Here is a 14,686-nt window from a genome sequence, read left to right as displayed (position 1 = left end):
CATGCCAGGCCCTGCGGTCCTGGCCCCTGCCCTCAGGGGTTTCTTGCCTGCTGAAGGACCTAACCCCAACCGCTGGACCCTGTGGCTTTTCAAGGACTCGCTGTGGCCACATTCCAAAAGGTGCTGTACATTGCCTTTTGGATGGCTAGGGGCCAGGCCTCGCTCCCCCCGGGGCAGCTCCCAAACTCCCTTCTAAGTCCCGGCCCGGGATATCTCCCGCACCTAGCACCTCTCCCCATCCCTCCCTGAGCTCCTGCACCCACCTTCGTGGGTGCTTGCTGCCCTCACTATTGCAGGCACGGTCCTCACCCAGCAGCACTGGCCCCTCCTGAGTCAAAGCCTTTGCCTAAGGAGAAGCACGGATTTAGGACACATTGCTCCACGGAGCTTGAGCTCGGAGCTGCCTGACAGATCGCTAAGGCCTTTCCAGATGGACACACCTCTGCTCCCCAGGACTCAGCTCTGCACCAGGCCCCCTGAAGCCTCTCAGGCCCAGAGACTGCAGGCCCCGCACGCTCAGCAAGCACCTGCTGGCACACATAAGCGTGTCAACAGAACCTTGCTGACAGCTGTGTATCTGCAGCCCGGGGGTCCCTCCCTTCTTGAGAACCTCTGAAGTGTGGGCCAGACCGGGGAGAGGTGAGGGACAGGGAGGGCCGTCAGTCCCTGGGGGCAGTGTGGGGCGGGGCGCTCTGGGGGCCCATCCACCTTCCCTCCTTCCCCGCCCGATCCCAGGTGTCCTGCCACAGCCTGACCTGCTCCCTCCTGCCCGCCTTCCTCATTAACGGCAGCAAAATTAGGTTTTCTTATGAACAAGGAAGGGCCTTGGAAGATGGAGTCTGTGCAGGAAGCAGCTGGAGCGGCCACGGCTGAGTGGGAAAGGAGTGCTCCCAGATGTGGGGGCTTGTGCAGTTAGGGGGGGGCGGGGGGGGAGACTCCACCGGCATGCCCCTAGGGACACCTGCTCCAGAGGCGCTCGGAGGGCCTCAGGCTGCCATGGGGCTTAGTCTGGCCCCTGGAACCATCGGAGCAGGTGCCCTGTTATCTCCTCTGTATTTAAGGGTTCATTACAAGGGCTCCAGGCCTAAAAAGGCTGGGAAACCCGCAGATCTAGGCCAAGCCTGTCATTTAAAGAACATGAACACTTAAGGCCTGGACAGAGTGTGCACGGGGAACCAGGCAGTAGCTGGTGCACCCTCCCTTCCCAGGACCACCACGGCCTCTTGGAATGGGGTGCTGCTTCCCCACCCCTCATCTCCTGGGATCTCCCAGGGCAGGGAGGAGAAAGGACTTCTCAGGGTGGAATGTTTGCTCAGCTTCTCTGCTGCAAACAGAAGCCTCTGACACAGAAGTCGTCTCTTCCCCCAGGCATCTTTTCCACGGGCTCTATTTACTCCTCACTACGGTTCTTAAGGCACCTGCTGTCCCCACACACACCCCTTGATCCAGAGGCTCTGGGCCACCTCAGGGCCAGCCATCCTCACTGTTCGTCTCACTGTCCAAGCAGAAAAACCAAGGCCACTAAGCTCTCTGAGGCCCGCTGATGGTTTCAGGTCTGGAGACAGGCACTCTCTGCAGTGGGCCTGAAAGGGTCCCTTTGGCTTAGATGGTGACAGTGGCGACCTTTTCTTTGGGTGGATTTGAGTGAGCACAGACGAGTTGTTTGGACTTGTGCATTAGTGAGGCTGCTGTTGGTGGGAAATGTTGACATGGACAGACAGCGCGCCTAACGAGAACGCTGGCTCCCTGGGAGGAGGGCTGAGCGAGAGCTTTGTCAGCCGTCAAGTGCCAAATTCTCCCAACAGCTCCAGGAGGCGGTTTTACAGATGAGGAAACTGAGTACAGATACGAGACAGAGGTGAAGCATCTTGTCCATGATAGAGCCCGGGTGCAGCCCCAAGCAGTCAGGCCGCCAAGACTGGGCTCTTCCCATGAGCGGCTCTTTTTCAGCCCACAAGGGGTTAAGGCCGTAACTCTCAACTGGCAGGGAGAGGAACCCTCAGGCCCTGTGTTGAGGGCAGGAAGGCAAAGGTCCCTGTTTGGCCAATACTGGCTAATCCTGTTGCTCTGGTTTAAAACACACACACACACACACCAAAAAACTAGCTAAATTGTGCAAGAAGGGCGTGGTGCTGATCTGATTCTGCTTGTCACAGAATCCCGAGCCCCAGCGTTTACACGGGTCACTGGCGATGTCCACCTTTCACCAAGGCCCAGAGAGGGCAAGGCCTTGCTGAAAGTCAGCACAGCGCAGGTGTGGCTAGGTGGGACCCCGAGGCCCTCGAGGGCCTTAAGTACACAGCCCGGCTTCTCTGGCCCAGCCTGGCACCCAGGTCAGTGTTGTGAGGCGGGTCTGATTGGCAGCGGTGGGGACGGGGACGGTGGACTTGGGAGACCCCTCCTCCTCCAAGGCTGGCGGCAGCACCGCTGCTGCCCTCTGCTGGCCGCTGCTCTGCTGCTGGACCCCGGGGCCCAGGGGGCAGGACCCACAGGCCAGGGAGTCCAGCCCCTCGTGCCATGGGGACACTGAAGCCCGGAGATGACAGAGGGCGTGTGCTCAAGGTCACGTGGCCAGTTAGTCCAGTTAGTCCCGTCGAGGGAGTGTGCTGCCTTGAAAAGTGGTGAGCCTCCTGGCCATGAACAGGCCACGCTGTCCCGGAGATGCTAGAGGGGGGACCGGCCCGTGACATGTGCGGAGGACGGCAGGGGACCTGGAGGTGGGCTGGCCGCACTGTCATCCCACCCCGACCTACACCCTGCGACCGAGGCCAGCTCCTCAACCCCTCTGAGCCTCACGTTCCTCCTCCGTGGCCGGGGCTGGGTGTGTGAGCCCTGGAAGTTCCACGTGCCCCCCAGTTCCATCCCGGGGCACTCAACAGAAGCCCCCAATGGCAGACCCTCTCCCCACTCGGCCAGCCCTCTCGGGGCAGGGGTGGGCAGGTACTTGTGGCTGTTGCTGCTGTTGCCTGGGAGTTGGGCACAGAGATGGGGTTCTGTTCTGGCACTTTCTAGCTGCTGTACCTCACCCAAGCGACTTAGGCTCTCTGGGCCTCAGTCTCCCTATCTGTGAAATGCCCTCCTAGTGCAGACGAGAGTCGTGGACCCAGCGCCCAGCTCGAGGAGCCCGGTGTGCACACCCTGAAGGCTGTCGCAGAGAATTCTCTGAGGCTCTGGGGAAGTCCTCCCTGGAGAGCCGCGAGGGCACTGCCGTGTTAGGCTCGCTGGCTCTGTTCCTCAACTTCCTGGCTCCCCCTTTCCGTTCTCCAGCCTCCTCCTCTCTGTGCCTTGAGCATATGGAACTCGCCCCACCCCAGGGAGTGAGCCCGGGAGGCCAGCTGGCGAGGGGGGCACCCGGAGACGGGGCGCAGCCAGCTCAGTCAGGAAACACCTGGTGACCAGGGCCCACACCCTAAGCCCCCAGGAGAGGCCACAGGGCCCCTGCACCACTGCATTGTGGGGTCACAGGGCCTGAAGGGGAGAGCGGGGCAGGAGGCTGCTAGCGGCTCTTCACCCCAGGGCCTGGTCCCAGTAGGACAAAAATGTGCCCATTTACGGCTTGAGGCTAAGTGGTTTTTAATTTCTCTCCTGCAAGGAGGCCAAATTCCAAGGCGTTTCTTCCCAGGGGTCCCCTTGATCTGTCACCTGGATGGGGAGGGGCGCGTGTGTTCGGGGGAACCCAGCAGCTCTGTCCTGCTGAGGCCCCGGGGGACCTCTGACCTCCCGCATCCCCTCCCTGCCCATGGGACACGGCTGGGGCTGAGGATGTGCAGGGGGACAGGAGGACTTGAAGCAGGGCCCGGTGGGGAGTGGGGGGGGTGGTCAGGAGGACCAGCCTGGGATGGGATGTAGCAAGCAGGCTGCTGCCCTTTTCTCAGCTCTCGTTTGTAAAGCAGAAGTGACGATCCCGTCCCTGTCCGGCCCGCAGGGTCTTCAGAGGGATGCCAGGAGACAGGGCCCAGGAATCCCTGGGCACCCAGGAGACAGAGCCCAGGGATCCCTGGGCACCCAGGGGGTCACTGTGACCTCCCCCTGCCTCGCATGTCCCTGCTGCTGGCTCCGCTGAGCTCCAAGTGACAGTCAAACGCAACATCTCTGCAACTGTGGCAGGTGAACCAAAGGCCCCTTTGTGGCCACACAGCAGGCCAAAGTGGCGGGGGTCAAAGCCCACCACTGGGCCAAGCGTGTGGCTCAAGCTGTCTGGTGATGAGGAGAGGCCCAGAAGAGCGGGTACTGTGCTTCTGTCCACACCGTTGTCCCTGCCCCAGAAGCCACAGCCTCCCTGCTGTCTAGTCAGATCCTACAGGCTCCTCCCTGGGTTCGCTCCTCCAGGAAGACCTCCCAAATCCCTCTAGCCTATCCTCTAGGATGCTCCCCTTCAGAGCTCCTGTCCGCACATAAATCATATCCTATCACTCACCAGCTTAAGACCCTCCAAGGCCCCCCCATCACCCTTCATATAACATCTGAGCTCTTTTCCCTTGACCGTCACATCCTGTGTTGGCTTCTTTCTGCTTCCCTCTTAGACCTCATCTTGTATCCTTCTCCCTCCTGTGCTCCAGCCATCTGAGAATCTGACACTTCTTCCTTTCTCTCTTTCTCGATTTATTTATTTGAGAGAGAGCGAGAGCGAGCACGCACGAGCAGGGGAAGAGGCAGAGAGAGAGAGAGAATATCCAAGCAGACTGAACCCAACACTGGGGCTCCATCTCCTGAGCTGTGAATGTCAGGACCTGAGCCAAGGATCCTTAACTGACGGAGCCGCCCAGGCGCCCCCTGAGACTTCCTCCCGTTCCTTGAACAAATCAAGCCTCGGGACCTTTGTGCCAGCAGTTCACTCTGCCAGGAGCACCCTCCCCTCTCACGGCTGACTCCTTCTGGCCATTCCGGTCTCAGCTGGGGGTCGCCTCCTCGGGAGAGTTCTCCTGACCGGCACCTCACCCCTCTCAGGGGCGCTGGCTTATGTCCTCATTTGCTCCTTCAGTGTCTGCCTCCCCTGTCCCCCCTGGAATGCACACGGAGACAGTCCGCTGTGCTTACATGGGGGGGTAAGCTGTGCTTACACGGGAGGGTCTGCATGGTCACCCGTGAGCACAGGGCCTCGGTGAACGTCTGTCAACTGAGTAAGTGAATAAGAGGGCTGGGGCAGGCCTGCTTACCGGTCATCTGGTGCCCCGTGCCCACCCTGCCTGCCCAGGGCCATAGCGTGACTCAGCCCTGAATCCCTATATCCCAGGCAGGGGCAGGCTCAGGGCGGGGTGCTGGGGATGGTGGCAGCCAGTCTGGCCACACCTTGTGTGCGGCCCCCACCTCCTACGTCACTTATGGCTGTCAGCAGCTGGGGTGGAATTGGGGGGGGGGGGCTGGTAACATCTGTCCTTGCCTGTGGGGCTTAGCCTGAACCAGGGTCCCTGCAAAGAGGATTAAGGGAGCTGGAAGAGGGAGGGGCGCCCAGTGGGCTAGAGGATGGGGAGGGTGGGGCAGTGTAGGCAGCCGCCTGCTTTGGCCTGGTGGTTCCAAGGCAGTAGATGGCATCGGCCTCGGACAAACAGAGGAGCCCCGAAGGTCTCAGCGGCATCCCTGGCTGACATCCCGACTGGCCAGGAGCATTTCCTCTAGAGGCCGAGAGGTCACGGGCCACTTTTGACGGGCTGTGCGACCTTGGGAAGCCATCCCAGCAAGCCTCCGCTTCCTCCTCTATAAAATGGGGGTGATGGCAGGGCCCGCCTCATGCAGCGTGAGGACTTAGGTGAGAAGGAGTGTGTAGTGGGCCAGGCGCAGTGGCAGGCACAGAAGGGGCGCTTTGTGATGATGGCCCATGACAACGTCACTCCTGTTCCAGGCCTTTCGCCTCCCTCCTATCCGGAGCTTTTCAGAGAACACGGCACCCCCACACTTTACCTATCGTTCCTTCCTGACCGGGCATCGACCTGGGCGCCCTCCTCCCCAGCCTTGGGGTACCCGTGTTCTCCTCAGAGCTGACTCGGGGCCTTCTGACGCCCTCGCTGGCCACCAAGGCTCCCTCATGCTTATGGGGGCAGGTCACATGGCTGGGGTCATTCACCGGCAGCGAGCTCCTTCCACGAGGCTGTCAGGTGGCAAGCTCCGAGCTTGGCCCATCATGCCACGAGCTCCGGGCCTGGCCTCTGCCCAGCCTGTGTCCTAGGCTTGTAACCGAGCCGAGTGATCGTCAGCTCTCTGGGTTCTGCTGTCCGGCTGGGCCTTTGCACCTGCTGTTCCAAGTGCCTAGAACTTGCTCACTCTGCTCAGCGGCTCGGGAACTCCCGCGGAGGTGTCTGGGGCGCCTCCCCTGGGTTTGTCACCAGCCGCCCCCCCTCCCAGCAGCCAGCACTTCCCTTTCTTGGTGCTGCTTCCCCTCGCCCACAGTGCTCTCGGCCTCCTCTCTTTCCGCATCGGGCTCCCCCACTACAGAGGGACTCCGGCTTGGCAAAGTCTTCTGTGGCTTCCCAGGACTTAGCAGAGGGGATCATATGTGATAAATGAGGGGTCAATCAGTGTTTATTTGGATAGATGGATGGATATAATAGAAGCTCAATTAAGGCTTCTGTGAATGGTTAGAAGGACGGAAAACTATAGAAAGAGCTCCACTGACGTTTGCCCAACCACATGAATGAATGAGTGCATAAAAGGATGGCTAGAAACCCTCCATGACTCTGCTTTGTTTATGGTGGAACATTTGTCTCCTCAGACTTGGAACTGCCCCCCGGTGGCCCCGTGCCTTCCCATCAAGTATGGGGAGCCCACATCATCCTGAGGACAGTGTCTCCCCATCAGACTAGTTTCCCTGCAGGTATATGTTGGAGGGGGGTGCACACAGAAGGGCTGTCCCCTCCAGCACTGGTGTCTTTCTATCTCTCATCCTCTGTTGTGTGTGGCCTCTCCGACACCTGGACAAGTGCACGACCCCCACCTCCACCCGGGGTATCCTCCCTGGGCGCAAGTGCAGGTTGTGGGTAGTGAGGAGCGGTGCAGACTCACCGTCAAACAGCCCATCAGGCTCTGCTCGAAGGGCCGCTGGAAGGCTCGCGGGTCTCCACACCAGTCCAGCAGCTCCGTGGCGGCATTGTGGAAGTTGGCAGGGTTCTGTAAGTGCTGCAGGAGAGGGAAGAAGGCAGCATGAAGCTCCAGCACTGAGGCCGGCAGGGTGGTATGGGGGTGTGGGGCCGCAAGGACCCCAGGCCTCCCCGGGGATGACACTCAAAGAAAGGAGTGGGCCGGGATGAAGGAACCTTCTCAAACAACCTGTCATTCATTTTCTCTGTGCATCCATCCCACTCGATTCCTGCAGGATGGGGATTAGTAGCCTGCAGTAGCTGCAAAGACAGGAAAATCAAGGTATAGAGAAAGGCAATTATAGTAGTGATTTCTGGATGCTGGCAGAGGGGGCAGGTGACCTCTGTAGGGCTCAGGAGGGTGGCTGGTGGCCCCCATACTTGGGGGCTGGCTCTCCCCGAGCCAGGGCAGGCTAGCCCTGGAAATTCCTTCTTGATGAGGCCCTCTCCCCCTAACCACCACCACCACCACCACCACCACCGCCGCCGCCGCCGCCACCGCCCAGGTCTGGACGTACACCAGCTCTGGCTTCAGGGGAAGCTTTGCCATGGCCAAATAGGGCGGGGGTCAGGTGGGTCAGACAGAGGTCTCTGGGCCCAAACCCAGCTGGGGAGTTAAACTACAAAGCACGCTGCGTCCCCGAGATTCTCACACCAGGGTCTGGTGTACGTGGCTTAGCTCCCCAAAACCACATTTCCCAGGCCCAGTCTGGCCAGGCTCAGGGGCTGCTGGCAGTGTTGGGAGGGGTCCACGCCTGAGCTCAAGCCCCCCCACCCCCACCCCCCAGATGTCAGGGCATCTGAGTCGACAGAGACTGAATCTTGGTGCCAAGGCCTCTAGATCCTGCTTCAGACCCAGGCCACAGGGCTGCCGGGGTGGGCGGGGTGGCTTCATTCTCTGACACCTGCCCAGGTCTTCCCAGGCCCCGCTGAGTCGGGCCCTAGCCCAGAAGACGAGCGACTGGCGCAGGGTCACACAGCAGGTGAGGGGCAGAGCTGGGATTCCAGCAATGGGCATCACCGCCTGTAGGTCCTCCAGCGGGACACCTAGGGTGTGTCTGCAAGGGTCGGAGCGTAAGCCAACTGCAAGGGGGATGGTGGGACTGTCTAAGGCCCTGTTGCCTTGGTGCCAGGAGACACAGGCACTTCCCCTGGGCAGCCACTTTATCCCAGCCCACGGCTCGCTCTGCCTTGGAGCCAAGGCCGGGAGGGGACTTAGCAGCTGCCAGGTCTCAGCACTAGGAAGGAACGGAATGTGCAGTGGGAGCTCCGGGGGGCCAGGGCCCTGGGGGCTCCCTCTGCCTTCACCCCCCTGCTAGCTGCGGACCCACGGCAGTCCCTCACCTTCTCGAACCTCAGTCGTCCCATCTGTAAAAGGGGATGACAGATCACAGCTTGCAGGTGGGGATTTTTATTTCTTCCGTGTAGGGTTTCGTGACAATTCTTACAACGTGGTTCACGCAGGAAAGATTTAAAAATGGATGGAAGGCAGTGAAGTGAATTAGAACAGGGTGCCCCTGGGGGAGGGAGCCGCGGAGGGGAGAAGAGGGCGAGGTCACGGGGCCGGGGAGGGTTAGAGGTGAGGCTCATGCGGCCCCGGCGGGCGCCTGGTGCGTGGGGTGCTCCCAAGTGGGGCTGCCCTTGGCCCTGACTCGGGCTCCCGGAGGCTCCCCTGGAAGCGCAGCTGTGCTCGGCAGCCCTCGGCCCTGGCTCACACTTGCTCCTTCTGCGGAGGCAGAGCTCCCGCACTTGATGTGGAGACACGGAGGAAGGGGCCCCTGCGAGGGCAGCGGGGGTCCTCGCCCCGGCCTCCTGTGCTCGCTCCCTAACCTGTGCCCCTTCCGAGGCTGAGGGTGGCCGTCGGGCTCCATGCGCAAAGCCATGCAAATCGGCTAATTCCCTGCCCAGCAGCCTCTCTGGGCTAACTGAGTTATTCCGTTTATTTACGTGATGTCACACCCAATTAGCAGGGTCAGCAGCCACCACATGCTGCTCTCGGAGCTGCCTGCCCGTAGCACCCTCACCCTCGGCACCCCGCTTGGGGCTCTAGGCTCACAAGTGGCTTCTGAGGCCGGTCTCGGGGGCCCGGTTTTGTTCTGGCCCGTGAGCACGCAGCCTTCCGTAGCACGCCCAGCCCAGCTCCACGCCTCTCCACCCTTGCAAGGCCAGCCAGCCCAGGCGGCCTTCGGCTTGGGCTCTGGGTGGTCACCAGTGGGCGCGACTCATTGGCAGAAAGAACACAGGCATCCCGCTCAGCAGCTCTGTGGCCTTGGCCCAGCCCCTCCCCTCTCTGTGCTTCTGTTTCTCTTTTGACCATGAGGTCACTGGACTGCGCAGCAATACGAGACCTGGATCCGACTCTATCTCAGCCACTGAGCCACACGGGCCTGGGGGGGTTCCTGGGGACCCCTCATCGGTAAGATGCGGCAGTGACAGCCCGCAGGGCTGCTCCACGGTGTAGGAGCAATTTAAATGATGACATCCCCATTACGGAGTAGGTGCCAGGTCCAGACTGCTACTGTTCTGACCTCTGCACAGTTCCTTCTTCCCATGAGCCTCTTGAGAGAAGAAATAGTGCCCCGTTCACCTCTGGAACTCGTAAGGCTGGCACAAGGCCAGGCCCACGCAGAAACGGTTGGTGAGCAGTTAACTGGCCAAAGGATGGTCCCCCTGTGGTGGAGGCCGGCAACCTGGCCGCTTCAGAACAGGCCCCTACTGGCATGTGGAGTGGCCAGGGCCGGGTGCGGGGAGCCTGGCCAGCCTTCGATGGTCTGGGGACAGGAGCACAGGTTAGAATCATAGGCAGAAGCCTCCCTGGGTGTGGCCATGACTGGGTACTAATGCCTCACCTCCCACTAGACAGTCTGCCTATCTCCACAATTCCTAAGAAGATCTGGGCTATATCCAATGGCCACTGAGTCTGTTGCGGGGGGATTAGGGGACACCAGAGCCCAGACCTGTTGGATTGGCTACCCAGACCAAGTGATGAATGCATCTTCTGATTAGTTCATCTGTGAATCAAACAACCTGTCCATCCATCCAAAAATGAATCAGTCCATCCATCCATCCTCTTGCCCATCTACCCATTCGACCATTCACTACTTTATTCATTTCCCATCCATCCATTCATCTACCTACCTACCTATCTATCCATCCAGAAGTTATCCAACCTCCTGTCCATCCATTCATCCATCCATGTATCCATCCATCATCAGTATCTACCTGCCTGACTGCCCATCCCTGTGTCTATCCATCCACCCTTCTACTCATTCCCTTAGCTATCCATCGATCAGTTCATCCCTGCTCTCCCTCAACTCATGTGGGCCCTGGCCTGGGCGCTGTGTTAGGCTCTGCTGACTTTGAGATGAATACAGCACATCCTCTGCCCCCATAGAACTCAGCCTGGTGGGAGGCCTGATATGTGCCCCACAGGGCCTGTGTCTCAAAGGCGAAAGAGCAGATGGGTGAGGCAGCTGGGTGCCCAGGAAGCAGTGGGGCTCAGAGATGGGGGGTGCAGGTGCTCACCCCCGTGAGCTGGGGGAGGTCGCTGTGCAGGAATTAGCCCATGTGTGTGGCTTTGCACATGCAGCCCAGACGTGTCTGTGACTGCTGAGTGGGGCGCATTGTAGAGAGGGCACTGGTTCTTCCAGTACCCGGGGTGGAGAGCAGGGAAAGGCAGTGGAGCCTGAGGCCTGGAGGGAGGAGAGGCAGTAGGGTGCTTGGGGGAAGGCAAGTGTGAGCAATGGCTAGAACCAGGGTGGGGTGAGGTGGGGTGGGGTGGGGGAACCTGTGCCGTGGAAGTGAGGCAGTCCTGGGAGTCTGAGGCTGCACAGCTCCCCCCGGGAGCCACAGACCCACCAGCCAGAGCTAGGCACAGCCAGCACATCTGTCATCCTCAGAGCACGCAGACCTGCTCGCCTTTCTCTTCTGATTAGGATAGAGGACGTCTGAGAATCAACAGTCTTCAGCCAGACGCGCCGCCCTCTGGGGCAGCCGTGGAGCAGACAGATGTTAAGTGCTGGGCTGTGTCTGACCGGAGGTGTGGAGGGGGATGTGGGGTGTGTAGGGAGCTCTGGATGGCTCGGGAGCGGGGGGGGGGGGGACCCTTGCAAGTGCACCGGGGTCAGGCTCCAGCGCACATCCGTGTGCTCACAAATGCTCACACGCGTGTGTTACGGGCGGGCCCGGGGAGGCGGCTGAGATCCCTGGGCTTCCAGCTGCCCTGGCCCACGCAGGCCGGGAGTCTACTCTTTTTGTTTGTTTGTTTGTTTTTTTTTTTTTTTGGGAGTCTACTCTGATGCCATTCTACAGACCGAGTGGGGTGAAGGGGCAACGTCATCAGAGTCAGGGAGCTAGCAAGTGGTGGAATAGGGTGCAGACTGGCTGACTGGTAAATCTGAGCTCTGTGGCTATGCTTCGAGGGCGCAGAGGGCGCCCTAATGTCTAGGGGTGCAGAGGCAGGCCTGGGAGAAAGATCAGGTCATGAGCAGACCTCAGAGGGAGCCGCGTGCCTGGTGTCAGGAGGGGCTCATGCAGGGCGGTGCACCTGTACTGTGGGGGGGGATGGGGGCCACTGGGAGCGGATCCCTCAGGGCCAGGAGAAGCCCTGCAGAGCCTGGAGGAAGAGGAGGAGGAGGCGGCGGCGGCGAGCACGGGGCTGGAGGGAGCCACCGTCTGGCTTCTATTCCGTGACCGTGAGCAGAGGCGTAATTGGCGTTTGGGGGAGCTGTTGGGGCTGAGTTCAATCTGTAACAAGTCTTCTCCAATTTCCTCTCAGACCCTGCCCGGGCTTCCGAGGGAGCTCTGCTTGATGCTTATGAGAGGACATGCACCCTCGTTCCCGAGGACGGGCCTCAGCTCTGCCGGGCCTCAGGGTGGGCTCAGGGAGGGCAGGCGGCAGGGGCCGGGGACCAGAACGTCCCACTAAGCCACCTAAGCCAGGGGCCTCACCCCGGTGCTTGCCTGTCTGCTGCTGAGACATGGAGGACAACAACCCCTGCTGCCCTGGGACAGCCCGGACCCATGTGATAGCTGGGGAAACAGGCTCAGAGACACAAAGGGACAGGCCTGAGACCACACTGTGGGCACATGGGGGAATGAGGGTGTGTGCCCAGGTCTCTCTGACGTCAAAGTCCGTGCCCCTCCTACCATACTGCTCCTTCCCGGAGAAAAATAACACTCAGGAAGTCTGCACAGACACTGCAAGGCTGCAAGAAGGCTGCGCCCAGGGGACAGTGCGCCACCCCTCGTCAACACTGGGGGGCACCCGCCAGCCCGGGCTCCACCAGGATCCTTAAAGCTGGGGGAGGGGGAGGGGGCTCCGAGCCCACCTGGACGCCGCCCCCCCCCCCCCCCCCCCCCCCCCCCGCCGCTGACAGGATGCTGGTAGGCACATCGCCTCTTGAGCATGGTGTGAGCATCGGGGAGAGCCCTCCCAGCACGAGTGAGGCTGGGCCGTGACTTCAGCTGACTCCCTTCGTTCCCCGTGCCTCAGTTTCCTTCCCTGTAAGATGATCTATTTCCCAGAACTTTCTTCTGTTTCTTTATAGAGAAACCCTGGAGCACAGGGGCAGGGGGCTTAGGTCTGGGAAGGAGCCTGAGCACTTCACTACATCTTCACAACAGCCCAGATGGCACAGCGGAGCCCAGAGAGGGCATGACGCTGGCCCCAAAGGGAAGGGGAGGGACAGGGTGGAGCTGGCACAGGAACCCTGGTGTGTGATGTCAGAGTCAGGCCAGTCTATGCCAGCAACGTTCTCACGCCGTGGTCAGGGAGACCCGGGCGGTCAGCCCTGGCTTGTCATCACCTCTACCCAGCGCCCAAGAGGCTCAGCTCCACAGTGCTGGCCACACACCCACCTGCTTGATGCACTGTAGGCGGTCATTGGTCTGTTGGATGTGCCTGTCCATAGAATTCATTCTGGCCGTTTCACTGGGTTCTACCCGAGAGCCATGAACGTTGTCCAGCCTGTGAAGACAGAGGAGAGCGGGCGTCACCAGGGTTGCACTGGGCCGACAGCCTCACAGCCACCCTCCGGCCCCAACATGGACATGCTGGCCCCAGTGGCTCCCAGCAGGTTCCAGGGCCTCTCATGAGCTGTGGTGGCCTCTGTCCCAGCCAGCCCTGGCTGGAGGGAGGAACTCTGGCCACAGCTGCCTGGCCCACGGGGAAGCCCATCTGGGCTGTGGGCATGGGTGGGTGTTCTCTGTGGGTGACTCACATCAGCACTGGGTACACATGGCCACCATAGGACACGGAACGGCACACTCGGGCACACCCATTTCTACGTGTGTGTGTGTGTGTGTGTGTGTCAGGGGGTGGTGGTGGGGATGGCAACCCCATCTTCAGATTCTCAGTTCAGGGCTTAGCCCACCTGCCGTGGCTCTGTGTGAGTGTGTGTGCGTGCACGTGTGTAGGGGTCTTCCCACGTGGCCCTCACTGCACACGTGGTTTCAGTGCATGAACCCTGTCGTGGGTACCATGAACCCCCCACCCCGAACCCCCATGCTTTAGAGTTCTGCACAGTACCAACCACGATCCCATTCTTCCCTTTCTCTTCCTGGGAAAGAAGAAGGGCAGGAATTAGCATCACCCCCTTTCCCAGACAGGAAAACTGAGGCTCAGAGGGATGGCGCAGGGAGCCAGCATCGGAGCCCAAACCAGGAACTAGGGCTCTGACTGCCAGCTCGTGGCTCAGTGGGCAGGGTACATGCATGTCCTGGCCCCCAGGCGCACTTCCTGAACAGCTGTGGGCCTCAGGAGCTTTAACACGAGTGTGACTTCCTTCCGGGTGGTGAAACTAAGTGGAGGAAGCCCCCGCAGTGCCAGAAAGCCCCCAGAGTCCCCAGGCCTCTCCGGAGAGGCCACAATGGCAAAGGCAGAGGAGGAGAGAGAGAGAGAGAAAAAAGAGCGAGAGGAAGTCGGGAGAGAGAGAGGAGAGTCTACCCACTGCTCTGTGGTCCAGGTCCTTGGGCCAAAGCCGAAGTCTGCCCAGGGCCTCTGGGTCTGCTCTCCCGCAACCCAGTGGGCATGTCAGGCTACAGACACAGAATGCTGGACAGAAGCACCCCCCCCACCCCCCTCGAAGGCCCCTCACCTCCTGCCGTGTCACCCAAGGTCCCATTTACCAGGCATTTTCTGTGTGCTGGGCCCTTGCACTCCTTCACTCTTCATGCCTATTTTGCAAGACTAGAATTATCTCCATTTTACAGACGAGGAAACAGGTCTGAGATCTAGATCCGCCACGGCCCCACGGCTAGTAGGAGCCTGTCTGCTTCCGCGTCCTAGCTCTCTGCCCCCAGCCTGAGCACCCTGGCTGAGGAACGACCAGCAGAGCAAGCCCAGGCCCGACCTCGACCTCGGGAAGAAAGTCCTGGCCGTACTTCCAGGAAGCTCCCGACTACAGCTCCTTCAAAGCCCTTCGTATTGTTCATTTGTACTTGAAAAGGCAACTCTTTTGCACGGTTCACAAATCAGTGAAGTGCTGGCCCTGTCCCCAGCCCCCAGGTGGCCTTCCTGGGAGGACCGGTGTTAACCAGTCTCCTGGGCGGGGTGGGGGTGGGGGTGGGGGGTGGGGGGGGTTTGTCTCATCTTAGAGAAGTGAAGATCTATGGGT

The 14,686-nt window shown here is 60.5% G+C and overlaps 1 protein-coding gene across 6 annotated transcripts in view; it reads right to left on the bottom strand.

Moving 5' to 3' along the window:
• The window catches only part of ZMIZ1 (zinc finger MIZ-type containing 1), a 230,700-nt gene that overhangs the window by 95,121 nt on the left and 120,893 nt on the right, over positions 1–14,686 (bottom strand). For all 6 annotated transcript variants that reach the window (XM_077895172.1, XM_077895180.1, XM_077895177.1 and 3 more), the window contains 2 exons: positions 12,930–13,038; positions 6,997–7,110 (listed from right to left, as the gene is read on the bottom strand). In XM_077895172.1, coding sequence (XP_077751298.1) covers positions 6,997–7,110; positions 12,930–12,989 — 174 coding nt within the window. In that variant the 5' untranslated portion in view covers positions 12,990–13,038. The remainder of the gene's footprint in view (positions 1–6,996; positions 7,111–12,929; positions 13,039–14,686) is intronic.

This window comes from Canis aureus, chromosome 4 (assembly GCF_053574225.1).
Source record: "Canis aureus isolate CA01 chromosome 4, VMU_Caureus_v.1.0, whole genome shotgun sequence".
Classification (NCBI taxonomy): Eukaryota; Metazoa; Chordata; class Mammalia; order Carnivora; family Canidae; genus Canis; species Canis aureus.
This window is presented reverse-complemented; position numbering and strand designations above follow the sequence as displayed.